Source organism: Gnatocerus cornutus, chromosome 2, assembly GCF_029298725.1.
Source record: "Gnatocerus cornutus isolate USDA-ARS CGAHR chromosome 2, icGnaCorn1.1, whole genome shotgun sequence".
Taxonomy (NCBI): domain Eukaryota; kingdom Metazoa; phylum Arthropoda; class Insecta; order Coleoptera; family Tenebrionidae; genus Gnatocerus; species Gnatocerus cornutus.
In genome coordinates, this window is record NC_142234.1 from 15480937 (window position 1) to 15501412 (window position 20476).

General features: G+C 33.8%; 4 protein-coding genes across 8 annotated transcripts in view; 2 read left to right on the top strand and 2 right to left on the bottom strand.

Annotated features, from left to right (window-relative positions):
- Positions 1-2864: 2864 nt before the first annotated feature.
- On the top strand, positions 2865-3869 carry LOC148179460 (4-vinylanisole receptor-like). Its single transcript, XM_088029540.1, has 5 exons — positions 2865-2947; positions 3014-3307; positions 3355-3559; positions 3608-3763; positions 3807-3869. Exons 1-5 carry the CDS (start codon positions 2868-2870, stop codon positions 3867-3869), a joined length of 798 nt encoding a protein of 265 aa, XP_087885666.1. The 5' UTR covers positions 2865-2867.
- A 2401-nt stretch (positions 3870-6270) lies between these two features.
- resilin (pro-resilin) lies at positions 6271-8608 on the bottom strand. 2 transcript variants are annotated; one of them, XM_088050886.1, is made up of 6 exons: positions 8506-8608; positions 8310-8391; positions 7517-8254; positions 7334-7464; positions 7096-7285; positions 6271-6705 (listed from the first exon to the last, which is right to left on the bottom strand). In XM_088050886.1, the coding sequence occupies exons 1-6, from the start codon at positions 8512-8514 to the stop codon at positions 6488-6490; spliced, it is 1368 nt and encodes a 455-aa protein (XP_087907012.1). In that variant the 5' UTR covers positions 8515-8608; the 3' UTR covers positions 6271-6487. The 2 variants fall into 2 exon arrangements, 1 of the variants encoding a protein (XP_087907012.1); XR_015771782.1 differs by having other exon boundaries at positions 6620-6705; positions 6989-7285.
- A 3537-nt stretch (positions 8609-12145) lies between these two features.
- On the top strand, positions 12146-13676 carry LOC148179462 (trypsin-1). The gene is made up of 4 exons (XM_088029541.1): positions 12146-12170; positions 12642-12822; positions 12870-13329; positions 13378-13676. The coding sequence occupies exons 1-4, from the start codon at positions 12146-12148 to the stop codon at positions 13540-13542; spliced, it is 831 nt and encodes a 276-aa protein (XP_087885667.1). The 3' UTR covers positions 13543-13676.
- Positions 13677-16363: 2687 nt separating this feature from the next.
- Positions 16364-20476, bottom strand: part of sns (nephrin adhesion molecule sticks and stones) — a 128226-nt gene continuing 124113 nt past the window's right edge. For 2 of the 4 annotated variants that reach the window (XM_088050914.1, XM_088050916.1), the window contains 7 exons: positions 20185-20472; positions 19957-20132; positions 19487-19904; positions 19022-19189; positions 18808-18953; positions 17985-18204; positions 16364-17563 (listed from right to left, as the gene is read on the bottom strand). In XM_088050914.1, coding sequence (XP_087907040.1) covers positions 17214-17563; positions 17985-18204; positions 18808-18953; positions 19022-19189; positions 19487-19904; positions 19957-20132; positions 20185-20472 — 1766 coding nt within the window. In that variant the 3' untranslated portion in view covers positions 16364-17213. Of the gene's footprint in view, positions 17564-17984; positions 18205-18807; positions 18954-19021; positions 19190-19221; positions 19390-19486; positions 19905-19956; positions 20133-20184; positions 20473-20476 lie in introns of all 4 variants that reach the window. The other 2 variants (XM_088050917.1, XM_088050915.1) reach the window with 2 other exon arrangements.

Consider the following 20476-nt stretch of genomic DNA (forward strand, 5'->3'; position numbering starts at 1 on the left):
CTCTTACCGTAGAATCACTCAAAGATGTTTAGCAGCAGTAGTTTTTACCAATTATTTTAGTACTGTACTGGCTCCTGTGTCTTCAGTTTTGACTCATCAATTTCAATTTTTTTTTGAGTGGTTTTTGCTTTGTTTCGCTTAAGTAATGAGATGGTAGCTTTTAAGAAGCAAACAAGACGCCACTGTGACCTTTTGTCTTCTTCGCAAGAAAACTTTGAAAGTGATGCAAAATGCAAATATTGCAATATGTATTCAAACTCAAAAAAATATGGGATACAATGTACCACGTGTCGAAATTATGCTCACGAAGTTTGCTGCAATTCAGAAGAGGTTGATGATTTTTATGTGCTATGTTTGTTCGGAAATGGATTTATTTCATAAATAAATCTTCTACTTGTAAGTTTTTATATTTTTCCTGCATGTAGCAAGCCTCGTGATCGCATGATTATAGGAATAATGAGATTTGTTTTAGAAATTTCAGCCAACACATTGTCAATCAAATTTTCTAAAATAAATTTCTATAATTATATTATTTGTCGAGATGATTGATTCCGCAACTTTTTTGCTACAGTATTGGAACTGCTTAATAATGATTACTCCAGCGGTATCTAATAAGCTTCGAAGCGCAATCACTTCAGCAAGATTTCATTTAATTTATTGCTTTATATTTTTTAAAACTTAATAACTGTATGGAGCACGATTGAATCGAAAAAAAAATCAAGTACTTTCACTTGTAATTCTCAAGTGATGCTACATATTACGTTGGGAATATGTAACAACGAGGTCATCTATTACTTATTATTTCTCTCTTGAGCCAGACTTTCGAACAATGAGTTCCAGTTAGTCCGTGGCTTTGATTGTTGGGATCATGGGGAGTTTTATTTCTTTTGTCCTCTGGACAATGAGGAAGTTAATTTTAACATCAATTAAACTAAATGAATCAATTTACATAAAATAATTTTATTATCTGGATCTGCGGTTACCAATAATAGTTAAAATGTCATTTCGAAAATTTAAAATAATAAGCAATTATATTTGTTTCTAAAATTGGCACCTACACCACTTAGAGTATGGTGTAATGCTATTTGCTCCAAGCGAAATTTATATTTACGAAGGTTCCACCCACTTTTATAACTGTGCAACTTCTGCATGAGCTTCTTAAGATAAATAGAGTCACCGATAACATGCATAAATTATCTCGGACTAAGGCGGATTTCTCGATTCTCAGAAGGTTACAAATTATGTGGACGTAAAAGTGACCAAATATATTATTTCTTCAACATTGTTACTATTATACTAACAGCTGTAGGTGTTTCGTACAGACCTACATATATCTCTAAATGATTAAATAATAATTTTATTATGCTGATCACAGGATGTTACAACATTTCTCTATTTAAATTAGATGCACGATTCTTTCATATCTGTTTTACTGAAATGTACTGATATAAAGTTGTAATTTAACGACTTGCTGAAGGAATTATGTTATGATCAGATATTAAATGAATTATAGAGTTACGTTTGACCGGAGGTGGATTTACATTTCTACATAAGTAGCTGAAAATTTGCTTTGAAATTTTCCGCATCAATTTGTTTTAATTTAACATAACTGGTGCAAATGATTTGAGCTTCTCTATATCATCAATGAAAGTTGCTGGGTCGTGTGTAAGGTTAATTATAAACTTCCTTATTGAATAAATGTATTTTAATGCAAAATAATGTGAGAATCCAATTTATGTGATACATAACCTACTTAGATTGCACAACGTACGATAACAAATCGTTACAAAAAATCCGCTAATGTGTATTAATAGTTTTGTAACAAGTTCTCTCTCTTCTGAATCTTGACAATTTATTACAGTACAATCAAATCTATTGCCTAAAATTCCACATTATATAAACACGTAAAGGGAATCATTTGGAATTGAGCGGTATTCAAATTAATTTAGCATGACTAATACCGAAACAGAAATGCGCAAAAGCTGTAATCAAGAAATTATAAAATTATTGTTTCTGCAGCATTAAACCGTTTTTATTAAGTATTGCCATATAAATCGTGATGTATTAATTCTTTTCGGATAATTTATTTCAACTCATCCACTGCTCTACGTTGCCCTCAATTAAATAACTGTTATTATAGCTAGCGAGAAAACTTTAAAAAGAAGTAAATGATGCAGTGAAGAAATCATAATGACCCATTTACAAATCAATATTTCTTTGTGGCTCACAATTTCAGGTAAAACATTTTTTTAAATAATTTATCGTTGAGTTTTAAAAATGGATTTACTAATCGCTGCTGTTCGAATATTATTTATGTGGGGATTTTGAAACCGCGTCGTTGCGTTCGTACATAATAATAAATCGAATTTTTTTGGAGAATTTATCACTAATTCATTGCGAGCTGCAAAAGCGGAAAGTGACAGTCGTTTTGTAACATTCATAATGTTTAGCTGTTTAGCTGGTAATCTATTATTACCGTTTGAACCCTTCAATCATAATTCATGTACTACCAGAATATTATAAATTTTAAATGTTAAATGTCACATAAAAACCTCTGACGAGAGTGTCGTTAGTTTGTTTGAATCATGGCTCTCGACTTTCAGGTGAGAATCAATAAAATTTCACGGCAGTTGAGAGTCTTTGGTGTTTGGTTTAAACATGGCGTTTTTCAATTTGATTTTTACCTTCTGTACGCAGTTTGTACGTTTTTGTTCTTCAGTTTTCACAATCTGTCTCAAGCGATGTTTATCATCCAGCACTACAACAAAATCAACGAATTGGCTTCATCGGGATTGCTAACTCTTATTGAAATCTTCACCTCTGTTAAGGCATACTATGTTATTAAACACCAGGCGCGGGTTTTGAGGATGAATGAGAGTATGAAGAAACCGTCTTTCCAACCGAAGAATTCCCGGCAGGAAGAGATAGCTAAACCAACTCTACAATTGTATGATTTGATGTTTCGATTTCTTTCCACGACCCCAACCTTGGCAATTTTTTGTTTCTCTTTAAGTCCAGTGCCTGATCTTTGGAAACATAGAAAACGGCTACCTTTTGATGGTTGGTATCCTTACGACTGGAAAGTGTCCCCGTGGTTCGAACTAACTTATCTTCACCAAATTTTGTGCTGTTTGATATCAGCGCACACACACGCCGCCACCGATTGTTTATGTTTTTATTTGATTGCTGTTCTGATTATTCAAGTTGATTTCTTAAGTGACAATTTAAAAAGCATCTCGCCCCGAAATACTCCAAATATGGATGCAGAGCTATTTCAGTGCATAAAACACCACAAAGAGATTTTATCGTGAGTTATTTAAAAGTGAGAATTTGTTTTGTAAGCTTTAACTTCAGGTGTTTCCACGATGTTTATCAGATATTAAATGGAATCATGTTTGGACAGTTTGTAATAAGCGCTCTGTCTCTCTGTTTAACATTGTTCGAAATAAGCGTAATTGTTCCAGGAAGTGGACGATTTGTTGCTGTGATAATTTATGTAGGAGTACTAATGACAGAATTACTAATGTTTTGTTGGTGGGGAAATGAACTAATGTCCAGAGTAAGTAAATTACAAATTAAATTCTCCATGGATGTCGACGCTTTTCAGAGTCAACTACTACCTCGAGCGGCTTTTGAAAGTGATTGGGTCGCAGGATCTGTAGACTTCAAGAAAAACCTATTATTTTTTATTTTTCGCACGCAGAAGGAACTGGTTTTCTATGCAGTAGATTTTTTCCAAATTTCTCTGGATAATTTTCTTCTGGTAAGTGAAGAAAAATTGACTAACTTTGGAACGAAATTTTTAGATACTCAAAAATTCGTATTCGCTTTTTGCTGTTTTGCATCAAGTGAACAACCCAGAGGCTTGAAATTAAATATCACGTTTTAATTATGTAGATCGTTTTAATTAAAACAAAGTTTTATGATAAAAGATTACTATAATTTCAAAATAGTTAAATTATCTTTCACCTCATTTTACTGTTCTTTTAGAACGTATATCCTTAGGTAATGTTGTGGAAGCTCCTTAATTATTACCTATGTGAGTACCTAGGACAGATATTAAACACTTTACCTTTTAGACTAAAAAGTCAAGTTTATCATCATTAAGAGCGTTTAAATAATGCGTAAAATTATCAGAGATCAAGGAAATCCTAGAAGGAATAAAAATATTTAGAGATAGGTAGATTGCACAAAACGGAATGCAATAACTGGAAGGCTTTTCCGAAGACAATTAACAATTGTAATCAAAAATTATTATTATAAGTTTAGAATTAGAATCTTCGTAAAAATGTTTTAATGATACAAGCATTAACCTTAAATCATTAAAAATTAAATAAAAATGTATCAAAGCTAATTAAGGATTGAACATCACGACAGATTTTTATGTTACGGAAGCAGCAATTAAAATGTAAGAAAAAAAATTATATGCACCTCTCTAAAAATTCTGTTGCATGTCTTTGCTTGCAATAAATACTGTTAAATATAAGAACAAGAACGATGTCCAAAATTTATTGCTCGTAACTGTATTTAAAATAAGTATTTAGAGACGCCATAAAACTTGATTACTTTATTAGACGCATCGCTTGAGTGGAACACTTTAAAACTAAAACGGTTACATCACATTTGCATTACCTAAGCCTATCAATCCCAACTTGTAATCTGCAAGAATAAAGATAATACCGCACAGCCCAACGAGTACGTTCATTTTGTAATCGTTCGTTGCATTATCTTATTACTAGGAAATGCCAAGAGGGTGTATTTATTTGAATTTTATAGCGGCATCCTTTATGATCGGTTATAATAATTACAGTATAGAATAGAAGGAAGGTTTAATTAGTTAACCAAAATCGTTACCTGCCATTATTTACAAGTAGTAAATGAACTGGTGCTTCATGTCTTTTGCTAATTGATAATGGTTCTCACGCTTACAGCCAGTGTCTGCAATTTTCTTCCCGAAATGTGTACGCACGAAGAATGTGCTTTTTATAACATTTATATGATGAAGAACTTGGAAATAACGTTCTCACTTATGTAATTTACTTTACATGTAAATTAACCATACTCGCAATCGTAAATTTCGTATTTCAATTGATAAAACAAACTCTTTGATCTAAATGTTAAAAACTAATTGAAACGGTATGATTGTCTGATATTTCAAACGTTAATCGTTCATGACTAAAAAACTCTTAATTAGATAGTACTTAAACTATTAATGGTTACTAAAAGAGGTAATTTAATGGCTCTCCGTAATTTAATCGCTGTCATAGCCACACGATGATTGAAAGTTTTATTTCAACTGTGTTTTTTAGCGTCTTCAATTAATTACGCTCAATTAGATCTGACCTACATAAACCTGAAAATTCTCGGAGTGACCCTGCTCTGAACAAAACTCTTTCGTAATGTTCGAGGATGCAATTTTCATTCCATAAAGTGCTTATTGCACTGACATCAGGACTTGCAGATGATGACATTCGTTTAGCTAAGACCATACTAAAAATTTATGAGACTGCATTAGTGTATTTTAACATGATAAATAATATCCTTTCACTATGCACTTGATGGGTTCTAAAATTATTCCGCCTGTTTTAAATTATATACTTTGAAAGAAAACATTGTTTGAATATTGCATCTATTTTGTTATCTAATTCGTTTCATTACAATTGAACCTGACTATTAAACTATAATAAATATTCACACGAAGTATTAAAATAAAACTACCTACATAAACGCCTCTTACCAAGACATACCTAATTATGTATTATAAAATAAAGTTTATTACTTCATAAAACTCAAGTTGAGCGTCTAATGGATGTGAGATATGGTATTCTCATAACATTTTTTAATGTAAAGAATTGGAGGCAACATTTTTTCATCCACAACGAGTATCTGGTTCGGAATAATTTTTTCTGTTTATTTTTTAATTTTTAGGCATAATTAGTTTTTATTTTAATTAATTTTAAACAGTAATTGGTTACTTGGGAAATCGGAGGTAATATTGGTGGCCTGGAATTCGCTTAATTATTAATTTTCGTGTACTTGGTGTATTAATTATTGTACATGTGGCTCATCGTACTAACTAAGGAAATCGCCCAACAAAATTCCACTCTCACGTTTGATATATAGACATTTCTCATGAATATGTAGGTACTTTATATTCTGTTTTTTAAATACAGGTGAGTATAGCATTGAGGATATATTTATTACGCATCTATTACAAATAATATTATATTTGTTTTATGATATGTACAATGTTATACAAATAAACTAATACAATATAAAATGATTAAATAAATTATCATACATGAATTGTCTAAATTATAAATCATTTCCCTTAAAACGAAGCAGTCGTCATGGCTTTTGTACTAAGTATCCATCTAAAGCAATTTAAATTATCTTTTGGTAATAATTAATCCTAATTCAGTCACAAATCTTTGATGTCTGGATCAACCTTAATACAGTATTGGAAAACAGTCTAAACTTTAGACATTCAGTATGGTCCCTCACTGGGGTATCCTCCATTACTCCCACCGTTGGAATACCCATTTCCATTTCCATTTCCATTTCCGTTTCCGTTTCCGTGTCCATTTCCATTTCCGTGCCCGTTTCCGTTTCCGTTTCCGTTGCCATTAGGTCGTCCTGATGGATATCCGTTACCGTTACCGTTACCATTGGGGCGTCCTGAGGGATATCCGTTACCGTTTCCTTCTATCAATAAAAACATTTTAATAAGGTAGTACATCCTTGAAGGATTAAGCTGTTTTGGCTCAAAATGTGCAAGTGATGTTAAATCTTCAATACCACAATTATTTGTCTTTTAGCACTGCAAACCTTAGCGTTGCATTAGTTCAACTGATCACAGAGAGATTAGTTAAGTACGTTGTGACTTTAACATCAAAATAAGTTATTTATCGAACAGTTTCACTTATTTTGATGTTAAAATTCTTTTATCAACGGGCAATTTATCTACTTATGCATTAAGTTGACTTACCAGTTCAACACTGCGTACCTACATACATGTAACATCCAAATTAAACTAATTAGTTTAGCAAAAAGCTTATGTTAATGTGCAATGTGACAGCGTAACCATTGTTGTACCTTCGTAACTGATTTTTGGTCTATAGCCTTCAGAGTCCGCCTCATATTGCACAATCTGCTTCCTGCCATCTGGCAACAGAACGTTGTACTCGCCTATTGCTAAATCACCGTCTCTTGATTCCTGATGTCCAAACTGTACCCCAAATTCTGGAGCATTTACCTCATACTCAAACTCATACTTTGCCGGCTCCTGAAATTCAAATCGTGAAACGATATAAATTGCAGTTATGATACTTACTGTGCTCTCTTCTTCACCTCCATAGCCATTGCTGGGATAACCATTACCGTTACCATTTGAAGGTGGGAGGTAAGAAGCCCCTGGTCCTCCATTTCCGTTACCATTGCCGTTACCATTTCCGTTACCATTTCCTGAAAACAGGACGAAGATTACGATTTTTTGTTACCCTTATGTATAGCTTACCGGGAACACCGTAGGTTACACCAGGTCGCCCACCATTTCCATTACCGTTACTATGACCGTTTCCGTTTCCATTTTGTGGAACTCCGTACGTGGATGATGGTCTGCCATTACCGTTACCATGACCATTGCCATTGCTGGGTACTCCGTAGGTTGAGCTGGGTCTTCCATTGCCGTTGCCGTTTCCGTTTAATCCAGGAACACCGTAGGTTGAACTTGGCCTTCCTCCATTGCCATTTCCATTACCATGTCCGTTACCATTTCCATTACCATGTCCGTTACCGTTTCCATTACCATGTCCGTTACCATTTCCATTACGATGTCCGTTACCATTACCGTTTCCAGGAACTCCGTATGTTGAGCTTGGTCTTCCATTACCGTTGCCGTTACCGTTACCAGGTACTCCATACGTTGAGCTTGGTCTTCCATTTCCATTGCCGTTACCGTTACCATTACCATTGGGAGCTCCATATGTGGAACTTGGTCTACCATTTCCATTAGGTGCGCCGTAAGTTGGACTAGGTCTTTCGTTACCGTTACCGTTGCCATTTTGGGGAGGTAGGTAACTGGTGCCGGGTTGTTGATCACTGTCAGGATATCTATCGCCGTTGATTGGAGGTCCGTACAAAGGTGGAGGAGCAACTCCGTTTCCTCCGTTTCCACCATTTCCACCGTTACCGTTGCTTACAGGTGGCCCAGGTTGATACCCTGGTGGACCGTACGTTGAGCTGGGTCCTCCATCTTCGAAAATTATTTCGAGATTACTTCATAAGCTCTTATTTATGCGGTCACTTACTTTGAGATGGAGGAAGATAAGAATTCACAGGAGGTTCAGCGTTAATTGAGGCACTTCCCACCAGAAATAATATTACGAAAAACTGAAATTATAGTTTTTGATATAAATCATAACAACAATAGGATTAAAAAGTAAAACAAAGAGTTTCAACAGATGCAACACGCAAGGGTAAAAATTTAGCGAAAAGCTGCCTTACTTTCTCCATTTCCAAAGGTGTTAATTGCACTTATTAATCTACCATAAATTATTTCAAGATTGCCAGAAGAGCTCTGTGACTAGAGACAAAGGTGTCTAAACTAGTGAATGAAAATTGTAAGAATTCTCCCGTTTATATACCTATTTGATCGTGATTCACATTCATGTATTTAGTGCATCATCGTAACGGATCCATTTTTGCAATTTTTAGTCTCCTCTCGTATTTTTACATTGAAATAAACTTTAGTCCGTAGAAAGTGTCACATTACAGCCAATGATGTCATTGCAAATGCTCAATACTCAAGTCCACATGTGTAAATCCGCTATTTATTCACTTGATTTTAAAAGTGTATCTTCTTTCAGCTGCAAGTTGCAATATACGGTATAAGAGTACGTGTTAGAAGCGTGTGTCTCCGTCCGTGAAGATGCCGTAAACTTGTCATGGTATGTTTTATAGTCGTGTAATTTACATTGAGAAATGGATTTGCGAAAATGATCGTCAGAATTTGAATCAGAGCAAGGTCGTTGTCAACATTTTTTTACGATTCTATTAGTTGGATTTTCCAATGATTTTACTTTTACTTATCAATCACTTCCTTCTTTCTATCTTTCTAATTTGACTGGTGTCGACGGTGTTAAAGTAATTGGATATCACCCCATTGTTTAAAGTAGGAAGTTTCTACTTCAAAATTTCAATATGCATTTGGATCATTTACGTAAACATTTCTGCGATACGAATCTCTCATCATGGAGCAGTGCTGTTTCTGTAGCAAACTAGACAAAGTCGTGCAAGAGAGCGAGAGCCTCTCCGATAACAGATCTATATTTCACAAAGTTTGTGATGCCCATATCCAATTTTTCTTTACACATGTTGCAAAATTTGTTGCGTTCAATTTTGATACGCCTAATTAATTTCTTTATACGGCTCTTGAATCGCTGTTAATTGCAACAATTATTAATTAACTAGCCTGATCTTCTAAATGAGAAAGGTTTATGGATGCGACATTTAAAAATGCTTTAATTTACACAAGAGTCTGTAGTAACATGCAATGAATAATAATACAAATTCTTATATGGTGCGCTATAAAGCTGCAAAACTTTTATTTCGAAATGCAGAGGTCTAAATTTAAGGATTTAGTAGTGAGGCGGGCAAACGAGTGGTTAGACTGTTTTTATACGATAATTTTATGAAGGGATCTAAGGTACTGTTTAATTTTAAATGAGTTTCCTCTGGTACGAAATATTTTATAAGGTAAAGGTCCACTTTTGTGGTTTGATAAATTTGGGCTGTCTAGGTAACCAACTGTTTTTCCTAAATAAAAATAAAAGAAATCAATCCTTTTCTTTTTTCTTCATTAATTTTTAAACGCACATAATAATTTATGATCACACTGAAGCCACTAAATTCAAATGTTTAGCGATTTATGCTAATTTTTTAATTTTTTGTTGTCAATTTTAGGTTTTTAAAAACAAATCTTAAAAATTTTTGTTTGACACAATATGGTGCTCACGTTGAAACCACTAAAATTTTGTCTCTGAACGCTTTCCTTTTAAAGTTTTTACAAAAATTTATCAAAATTTAACAAAACTTTGAAACTTACTTGGAAAAAAGCTAATAAAAATGAAAATCTTTACAATAAAAAGCCAGTAAAACAGTAAACCTTATTTTACTTTTGAATATTAGCGATGACAGAAGCGCAGAAAACAACGCAGCAATTTAACATCTGCCTAAGATTCACGATAAAAACATTTATGAACCGTAACAAAACGCTGGAAAACATCTATTGTCACAATTTCCATGTAAGTAAAAAACTTTTTTTTACAAAAATGGAGCATGTAATTTGTTTTATGCCGTCTTGCCCTTGATGTGCAATAAATTCAACGACATTCTGGGTAATCAGATTCTTCTGCGACTACGACAATAAATTGTCAATTCTGAGCTTGTAATAAATTAAGACGCGTTGATGAACATTTTATTATTGTGTGTGAAATTTGCACAAATTTCATGCTCTCATTATGCTTCAGTAATTCGCAGTTTATCACAACCTGTAATTTTCGAATTAATACAAGAGATCTAGAATCGTGAGTTATTTCACTATAACTACCATCAGCATTCATGAAATATTGCTGTAATTGAGGAGATCGTGCAGTTTAAAGGATTTAAATTATACTCAAATGAACCTAAATTACACAGCAATGGAAAAGGTTTGTTTTGCTAGTATATGAGCTACCGTTTGTTGTAAGAAATTATTATTTTAAAATCAAAAGTGACACTTTATGGGTCAAATTTTTGCATACAGTGACTTGGCTCCAAGGCTGTTTTACAATTATGGCATGTTTAAATAATAGAGATTGGTCTAACAGCTTTATTCGCACAATGTGTAATTAAATTTATATTGATTTTAAACGTATAATAAATATAATAAATTTGTAAAAAATCGTACAAGGAACATTAAACATGAACAAAAACATATATTTTACAGATTAAATACTTACAAAAGGTGTCATAATCTGAGTATGCTTTCGAATAATTTCCATTTATTTAATTTATATTTTGCAATAAAAGTAATAATATAATTATTACAACCGACAAATAATTGAAACATTTTATATCTAATTAAAATGTTCGTTAAATCTTCATTTATGATATCTCATAATTTTATTGAAGAATGTTCATAGACAAACCTATTATTGTCACTTGCACAATTGCATGATTTTGACTATGAAGTACCACCTACAGAAATTAAATAACTAAACTGAAATTAATAATTTCAATAATTTCCGACAACGACATTAAAATGAAATTAATCATGTTAAACGTGATAGTGAATTTACGTATTTATTTGTAACTTATAACATGTGCACTAAATGTAGAGTTACTTTTATACTTTCTATGTGAGCTGTGCAATTTGCATTATCAGATTAAATTTATGTTTTGATATCAGGAATTCACTTGAGTAGGTTTTTTGGATCGCCATATTTTGGAGACTTTGTTTTTCTTGAATTGTTGTTGCCAAGAGTCCGGTTGTACTGTTCCTAAATTCAAAGATTCAAAATTCAAATTTTTTCGAAATAATTTTTTATGGCAAACTTAAATTATTGGAACTCATTTAACGCAAAATCCAACGTCTTAATTTTTCCAGTACCCAACAAATAACTGAATTAGAAGCGATTAAAGTTTCGTAATGTGAATTTTAATTTCAGAATCCAGAGAAAAGTAAGCCTCATTAAAGAGCAATTTTCACGTCTTTCATGAGGAGCAATTAACTCGATTTATGGAATAGAAAATGACACTGCGTATGCACACGACTCATTTCCATAGAATTTGTCTAAAAGGTCACAACAATCACACTACGTCCTTTGCCAAAAAATTGGGGTTTACAACAAGCAGACCTTATAGTTTCATGAATTTTATAATATGAGCCAAGTTCATAACACCGCATAATTTAAAGGTAGGTTGTGCGTTACTCAATGCTATAACTGATTCATTGAACCAAGCGACAAACTAATTGTTTCCTGTAAAACTACGCTATAATTATCAACAGACAGCGCCAAATGACGCCGCCAACAAAACCTTGCATTTTGACATACACATCTATACTGTATTTCATTATTTACCTTTTGTTATCTAAGTGAAAACAATGCCAGCCTTCGAAGCTAGACAAGGTTATCAATACTGCCATTGAATTTTAATGACAACTACCCTTGAAGTACACCACCTCAGGTGGGGGGTTAATCCCTACTTGTTAATAACATGTATGCACCCAATATATATAAAAACGTTTTGCTGACATTAATCATAATTCAATTAGCGTTTTGACTTCAACTAAGACCAAAAAACAATCGGAACCAAATTTTAGAGTTTTAGTTTCAACGAAGTTAGTGCCCGTGTTTGGAATAAGTTCCGAATTTTCTACGTAATTCAAAATGCAAATTAAGTGCTTGTTGATAATTATGCTAATGAGTGGAATAAGTGCATTTAATAATTGTAAGTTGAGTATTTTATAACATTTGTCCTGGTTTCTAGCAAAAACTGTGTGAAGGTCCATTGAATAATCTTCTTTTATAACGCGACGCCACAGTTATAAATTTTCATTATCAACTCATTGTTGCGTTGTTCAATTTTTTAATTTCCAGTCGCGGATGTGAGTTGTGGCCAGAAATTGGGCCAAAGACATGGAAAAATTGTCGGTGGTACCACTGCAGACAAAGGAGAGTTTCCGTGGTTAGTGTCTATCACAAGAAGAGGTGGACATTTCTGCGGAGGAACACTTATCAGCAACAGATTTATCCTTACAGCAGGACATTGTCTTTGCACGTGAGTAGACAAACGTTACGAACTATTGAGACAACAATACGTTACAGAGGAATCGGAAACGATACTGTTAAACCAAAACACATCAAAGTCAGCATCGCTCAACACGACTTGACAAACAAATCCAGCGACGCATACGAAGTAACATTAAAATCAATATCCATCCATCCGGAGTACTCATGTGGACGTACTAAAAACGACATCGCGATCTTGGAGCTAGAAAATAAGCTTACATGGTCCGATGTTGTCTCCCCTGCTTGTCTAGCGGCGTCTTCCGAAGAAGCGGATTATATTCCTTTGGATAATCTTCCAGCGACTGTTGCTGGATGGGGGTGGACTAACGAAGACAGTTCGAAAGGAGGACGTGCTAAGATTGTACAAAAAGCTGTTGTAAACGTTATCGGAATGGAAAAGTGCAGACAGTGGTACCAATCGCAAGGAAAGAAAACTAAAATTCAGAACACTCAGATTTGTGCTGGACATGAACAAGGTGGAGTGGACGCTTGTTGGGTAAGTTTGTTACTAAATAGACAAATTAATGGTGTTTGAACGTGGCAGGCTGATAGTGGAGGTCCTCTTATGATTACAACCGGAAAGGTAGACCAAATGATGGTCGTTGGAGTTGTTTCAACGGGAATTGGTTGCGCTAGACCGTTTCTTCCAGGGCTGTACACCAGAATATCTGAATATATTCCTTGGGTCCGACAAATTGTTAATAACTAGTCGAAGACAGAAGTACCGAAATGCCATATTATCTTGCCAAAGCTTGGAACTTATATTAAGTTGCTAATTTATTTATTTATTATATTTATTTATTAAGTGTATGCCATGTATACAAATTATAATACTATAGTCTATTTCACACTTTCTTTCTATGCCTGGTACTGACTAATCGCAAAGCCTAGACGAAGATTTAACGACTTAACGAAACTACAAATCACGGATAACTGACAGTTTTACCTATGGTTAAGCAACAAAGATGAGGCTATTACTCATCTAAGAATATGCAGATATCTGATCCCACGTAAGGAAAGTAATAAAAATAATACAAAGCTATAAAACAACGTCGTCCTTGATCCAATAAATCTAAACATTTTTCTTTACATCGAAACAAGTTTTTTCTATGGCACACGCGGGAATTAAAACAAGTTAAATTAGACCAAGTAATTACTGTAAGTACAGTAAATGTCTTGTTCGCAAATAGTCTTGGATTCTAGACATTCACCAACTCGGTTCGAGATTGGTGGATCGTTTCGTTGCAATAAAAAAATTTGATTATGTTACAGTAGAAAATTGGACCAAGAAGATTGTCATAGATAAGGGCTTGAATAGAAAATTCAATGAATACTATTACATAAGATTTCGGTGCAATGTTTAAAAGTTACTGGACCATGATTTTTTTTGTGGATTCATTTCCGAATAACAGTCATTGTCATTATGTAAGGAGGAGAGATTGTCTTTTCGATTTGTAAACGAATGATTTGTGTGATAAGAAAATTAACATTTAAACAATTTAACACGAATGAACGAACTTCCAAACTTTACACTGACTGCGTGACAAGGTTCTAGTAACCCAAAAACTGAGAAAGCCCACATGTTTATGTCGTTAACTGTAAGTTCCTATAACGTTAGTTTGGAAATTATTTCAAACTTTCAAAATTCAAAAATTCAAACTGTCTAAAGTTAAAATTTTCGAAATTTAAAAATTCTAAAACTCAAAAATAAAAGATAATAAAGAATAAGAAAATTAAGAAATAAACCTCGGTTCTTCCCAATACCTTCGTGCTCTAAAACATTTCGAATTTTTAGAAGTTTGAATTGGATTTTACGTCTGTCGTAGTTCAAGTTCAGTAATCCATCAATAAAATAATTATCACAGAATTTGAAGTTGAAGTGATGTTACAAAAAAAACTTTTTCTTCGATTTAACTAGTTTTTTGCGATGTATGTTAAAAGACTTTTATAAACTTCAAATTAGAAACGTGAAATCAGACTAGGGCCGAATTTTTAAAATAAATAAAAAAAAATTTAAAATAAAAATCTGTCTGGGGTTAAGTTTTCTGGAATAAAGAAAAAAGTAGTTCTCTGTATGCACCCTTTGGACTAAGGTTTCAGCATCCCGGAATCTATTAGCCTTATACAGAGTATTTGGAATTTTGAACACTCGTAAATAAACTGTAACTTTCAATGTTGGATTCCATCGTTTAAGGTCAACTTTTTGTACAATACAATAATAAATCATTTATAATTTAGTGGAAATAAGAAAATTCGATCCATAGCTTCACCATTTTCATGCAAAAAAATCTTTGATTACGTTCGACAGTTTTTTGCGCTTTATATCAAAAATTTGCATAAACGCCAATAAATTCTTTACTTAATCGCCGTCTTTCGACGAGGAAGTATTGTCTGATCTTCCTGTGAATAAAATGATACTATGCCTGGTATTTATTGTGAAGTAAAATGATACTATGCCTGGTATTTATTGTGAAGTAATATGATACTATGTCTGGTATTTATTGTGAAGTGCAAAGAGTGTGTGAGTTTACTTGCTGTTGGCGTAACGTAAGTACGAAATTGGGGGATCTCATAAAATAATTCTAATTTTAAGTCTCTGGAAACAAATTTATTTCTTCAGTTTGACTTAAAAAGACCTGAAACGATGAAGGAAAATAATATTAAAACCCATTATTATGGTTATTTAATATTCATAAATTTTAACAATATACAATATGAGATGAACAGACATACAAGTTTATATTGACTGGACAATTCAACAGTATATTTTACAATGAGCATTCATCCATATTAACAACAATAAGGAAAATATCAAGTACAGCTGTAAAACCAATTCTCCAAATTACAAGCACACTGAGAAAATATTGTTACAAAATTGAGTAATTAGAGAATTGACTTAAATTATTTACAGTTGTCTATTTATCAAACAAACTTGATTGCGACAATTGAGGTTCGTAAGTCAAACAAAAAACACTGCACTAGTATTATACACAGCGGATTGTATTAATATTAAAGGCACTTTTAAACATTTATTATTATTCTTATTACAATGGCAAAATGGAAGGTATTAGTTTCATATTTTATATTACATTGTTACATATTTACAACTTTGATTAATCGGTTTAAAACGAAACGGGTTACATTTTTCCACCTATAAAAGATTTATTACTCTATAAAAATGATTGTTTTTCGACTATAACAATTTTATTTAAAAATGTATCCAGCAAATGATAACTTGTGTTAAATTCTTTCCATTTTATGTGAAATTTATTATATACCCTATTTGTCCGTCTTTAAATCGTCATATTATTTCAAAAAACTACTAGCTTTCTATGAAAATTGACTACAGATCATATCCTGAAGTTGGAGCTGAGCTAGAAATTCTTTGAAACATATTCAACTTGTTGTTGCATGGGGAACTCACGTGTTGAATTGTCTTTGTTTATATTGCTTGGCTATGATCAGTAATTTGTCTCTTTTGCTGCAGGTAGGACAAGTGTTGATAGTAAATAAAAAAATCTGCTCTCCTAATATAGGTACAAAATTTATTAACATAACAAAGATGTGTACATAAAGAAAAATAAAATAAATAGATCCGAGACAAGAAAAAAATCAATACTTACAAAAGTTGAGAAAATAAAAGCGACTCATGAAATTCAAACTTAAGAAAATTCATGTACAAATGAAAGTGACACTTTGGTTGTTGGATTGGACTAGTAAATAACATTTTTTAAAATATAAAAAATTAATTGAAAAAAGATATGTACAAAAAGAACTTAAACTCTACAACTAAAAATAAAATTGTTAAGTAGGTAATATAAGAGGCTTCATACAAAAATAACAATAGGTTCTTTACATACAACGATCACATTAATTAATTTTAAATAAACTGATTATCAGTTGGCATATTCGTTTATCTGTTATATTCCATGACGAAATATTAATTTAGTTAAATTATTGCTAAGCATAAGAAGATAATATTTCGTTTCCAGTGCAGAGTAACTCGCTATGCAATACAAGTCATAAATTAAATAAATACATTCTAATAACCTAAATTCGATTCTAGATGTCTTTCTCGGTTAATTATCTTCTTACGCGTTTTATTCAGTACTGACAATAATTCAACATTTAACAAATCCCAAACAACACTAGTAATTGTTTTTACAGTTTTTGTTAAGTAAATTAGCAAAATATACGTACACTGTCATCAATTGATTATTCATGTCTTTATATTGCAGTGATATTAGCATTCATTTAAAATTCGTTTGACGTGAGTTTAATAAAAAAAATCCACAGTCTCTTTAACCACTCAATACACCGAGATTGAGCATCAGTCGCACTTTAATTTTTTTACAGAACATATAAAATATCGTCCTTGTCTCAGACAAGATGTCCCTCCTGTTCATTAACACCATAACCATTACCAAAACTAGTCAATTCTCTCTTCTGAGCAAGAGTTTGAGCTTGAAGTATCTGAGGATTTTGGCTAGTGTTGTGAAGTACATCCGGAGGAGGAACAGCACCTCTTTGATGGCGAAGGAGAGAACCATTCGCGGGAAGAGGCGGTGTCACCGGATTGTGCATCATTCCCATGTGGGGGTGCGCCGGTATTGGGGGTGGATTTTGAAAATCTAACGGTGGAGGATATGACAGGTAACGGTCGGACATGTTGTAGTATGAGCCATCGGCGGGGGGCGCAGGCGACGGGGCGCTCACGTACGACGATTTCGCTGCAATTTCGGCGAGTAAAAGAAGGAGAAATGGCAAGATATTAAAAATAAATGCACAGAAATTTACCCACTGCTTGAAATTAAAGTATGCTTCTGGGGAGCAGCTAAAAATGTTTCGAGACAGAAAAACGAGGTGCAAAGCGAGGAAAAGTGTATACAATTACTGCTCAATTTTTGTCCGAGTAGTAGAATAATTTACATTTTAAGTTACCAATATGTTGTTATTTTAACAAACAATAAAAAAACATTTCAAGAATTAACTGGCACTTTCTTATTTATAAAAAATTGCAGTGCTCTGTTAACAAAAACGCAATGAAATGCATGATGTTTAGCTTGTTTATCCAACTACTCAAATCTACGCACTCAAAAATCTTAACGCTTGTTAGTAGATAGGTAAGTAGGTAGCAAGCGAGTTAGTTACCTGACATCGTGCCATGATAGCCAAGACTTTGGTCGTCTCTAGCTCTGTTCCTATCATGCATGTGATGCTGGTGGTGATGATGAGGATGAGGAAGAGTGTGAGTTTTGTGAGCCATGTTAGGTTGCATCTGAAGCTCATAACTGGGACACACTGGGTACGCACCTGGGTAGTCCTGTTGATCCATTAGATAAGTGCTTGTTGCCTGCTTGCGCCCTTCATCCTGGTGAAAACATTCGAGCATTACTTGTCAAAATCCGCTTTCAAATGTTTTGATGTCTTTAAACAAACTCTAAGTAGAAGATAAATCAACGATCCTTAGATGCGAAAATAAATATCCGTCAAAGCTACATCTAAAATTGTTTGCTGAACGCGCGTTATAAATGGCCAATATGACCCAAATGTCGTCGATCTTATAAACACTGTTATTGCCACTGTTAATAATAAAAGCCGTTAAGGATCACGTTTTATCATCATCGTAAAAAACAGAATAGAAGTAATATGCTATGTTTCGATAAATATTTTACAACGTCGTTCGTTGAACACATTTCCAGGACAATAACACGAAAATTTAGAGCACGAATTATCAACAATTTTAAGAAAAGAAACGAAAGTTTGCCATCAAGTTCTAAGCGTCACAGCGTCGCACACGATAATAAACGATCCAATTGTATTTCACTCAAGGGAACTAGTTAATTTAAAGAAAAGGTAAAAAGAGTTGGCGAGGATTTGTGTCTATCATCACTTGTAAGATTAAAAGGACGACGGAAGTTTCATTACAAATTTTGAAGCCATTCTTGCAGAACTTTCGATAATGAAAACTTACCACGTAATCATTATTGCTGCCTTCGTTACTGTACGTCTCGCTCTTTTCACTAACTGAAGACAAAGTTTCTCCAGTTACTGTGTCGTTGTAGCTACTGGGGGCGTACATCTCGATAGTGGCAGATTTGCTGGTCTGATTGCTTTGTTCTAATAAAAAAAAAGTGTTAGTTCAAGTTTTGCTAAATCGAAATTAAAAAAATAATAAGAAAACAAACCTCGAATTCTTTTCGCTCTCCGTTTTAACATGCAACCGGCAACTAATCCGATGTTGATAATCAAAAGGAAAACACCAATAACAGAAACACTAATAATAACAATTCTGGGTAAATCTTGTTTTTCCAGTAAGTCTTCTGGGATAATCTTCTCGATATGATCGCTGAACACTGAATAAAAAAAGAATAAAAAAGTTAATTACCTGACACACGTTTCTTGGATCTTCGGTGTAAGCAACAGCCAATTAGTAAGACGTTCATTAAGATTAGTAAGGTGCCCACAATAGTGCCCACTATTACAAGAAAGCCGGGGAAGTTTTTCAAGTTTTTCTCATCTAAACTGGGTGACGAGTAGGATGGAGGTACTTTGTCTATTGTTAGTTCGTTAATAAAGAATTGCATGAAAAAACAAAGACGAGTTAGTGCGAAGGCGTACAGATGGGTTATTCAATAATATAAAAGACTTACTTGAAGTTTTTGCCGATAGCAAATCGGGAATATACTTGCTGTTCCCCAATTTATTCATGGCCATTATGGAAAACACGTATTGTGTGTTAAGTTCTAAATCCCGTATTATAAAAGTGGTTGCATTATGAGGCACAACATCCACATATTTATAGCCATCATCGTTGACTTGTCTATATCTAATGCGATAAGAGGCTTTCATGCCACCATCAAAACCAGGTGTCCATCCCAAAGTAACGGTATCGTGAGTCACATTTAATATAGTTAGCAGTGTGGGTGTATCCGGAGCAGAAGTCACTTCAAGTCTCGGCGAAACGGTAGAGAAGCCCAGTTCATTTCTCGCGACGCATTCATAGTTGCCGTAATCAGATGAAGTCACATGAGTTATGTATAGGACGGATTCTGACGATAAAGCATCAATCTGGAAAACCACATATAGACGATCCGATGAAATATTTATGATCGACTTTTACCTGTCTAAAAGTTGTGTAGTATTTTCCTGTAGTATTGGCAGTAATTGGTGATCCCGATCGCGCCCAGGAGTATCTAGCCAGCGGAGACGCCTGACTTCGACAAATTACCTTCCCGGTGTCGCCCGCATCACTTGCAAATTTCAGGAGAGTAGGATGCTCGTCAATTTCAGGTTTATCTGTGTTTGCAGCTTGTTAGTACCAAACGTGGTTTTACGTGCATCAACTTACGTTTCACGATGAGCATCACATCTTTTGTTGTAATGTTCCCGACTCCGTTATTGACGATACATTGGAAATTCCCCAAATCGTCTCTTGTGACATCAGTTATTCGTAAATACGACGTTCCATTTTTGTCGTACATTACTGAGGTACGGGCATCAAAATCGGGAAAATCATCCCTTTTCCACGTAATCGTATCATCAGACAACGGATTGCCATCTGCGGTGCACGAGAGTGTGGCATCTTCATTCGGATTTACTATCACATTCTCGCTTGTGGCAACGATCGTCGCAGTATCTGA

Bases quoted from the DNA above. Each gene is read 5' to 3' on its own strand.
- LOC148179460 (XM_088029540.1), top strand. From the start codon at position 2,868: ATGAATGAGAGTATGAAGAAACCGTCTTTCCAACCGAAGAATTCCCGG. The intron at 3,308-3,354 runs GTGAGTTATTTA...CTTTAACTTCAG, and splicing joins CACCACAAAGAGATTTTATC to GTGTTTCCACGATGTTTATC. The intron at 3,764-3,806 runs GTAAGTGAAGAA...CGAAATTTTTAG, and splicing joins CTCTGGATAATTTTCTTCTG to ATACTCAAAAATTCGTATTC.
- LOC148179462 (XM_088029541.1), top strand. From the start codon at position 12,146: ATGCCAGCCTTCGAAGCTAGACAAG. The intron at 12,171-12,641 runs GTTATCAATACT...TTTAATTTCCAG, and splicing joins AGCCTTCGAAGCTAGACAAG to TCGCGGATGTGAGTTGTGGC. The intron at 12,823-12,869 runs GTGAGTAGACAA...AATACGTTACAG, and splicing joins GCAGGACATTGTCTTTGCAC to AGGAATCGGAAACGATACTG.
- resilin (XM_088050886.1), bottom strand. The intron at 8,255-8,309 runs GTAAGTGACCGC...TAATTTTCGAAG, and splicing joins TTATCTTCCTCCATCTCAAA to ATGGAGGACCCAGCTCAACG. The intron at 6,706-7,095 runs GTACAACAATGG...TTTTATTGATAG, and splicing joins ACCAAAAATCAGTTACGAAG to AAGGAAACGGTAACGGATAT.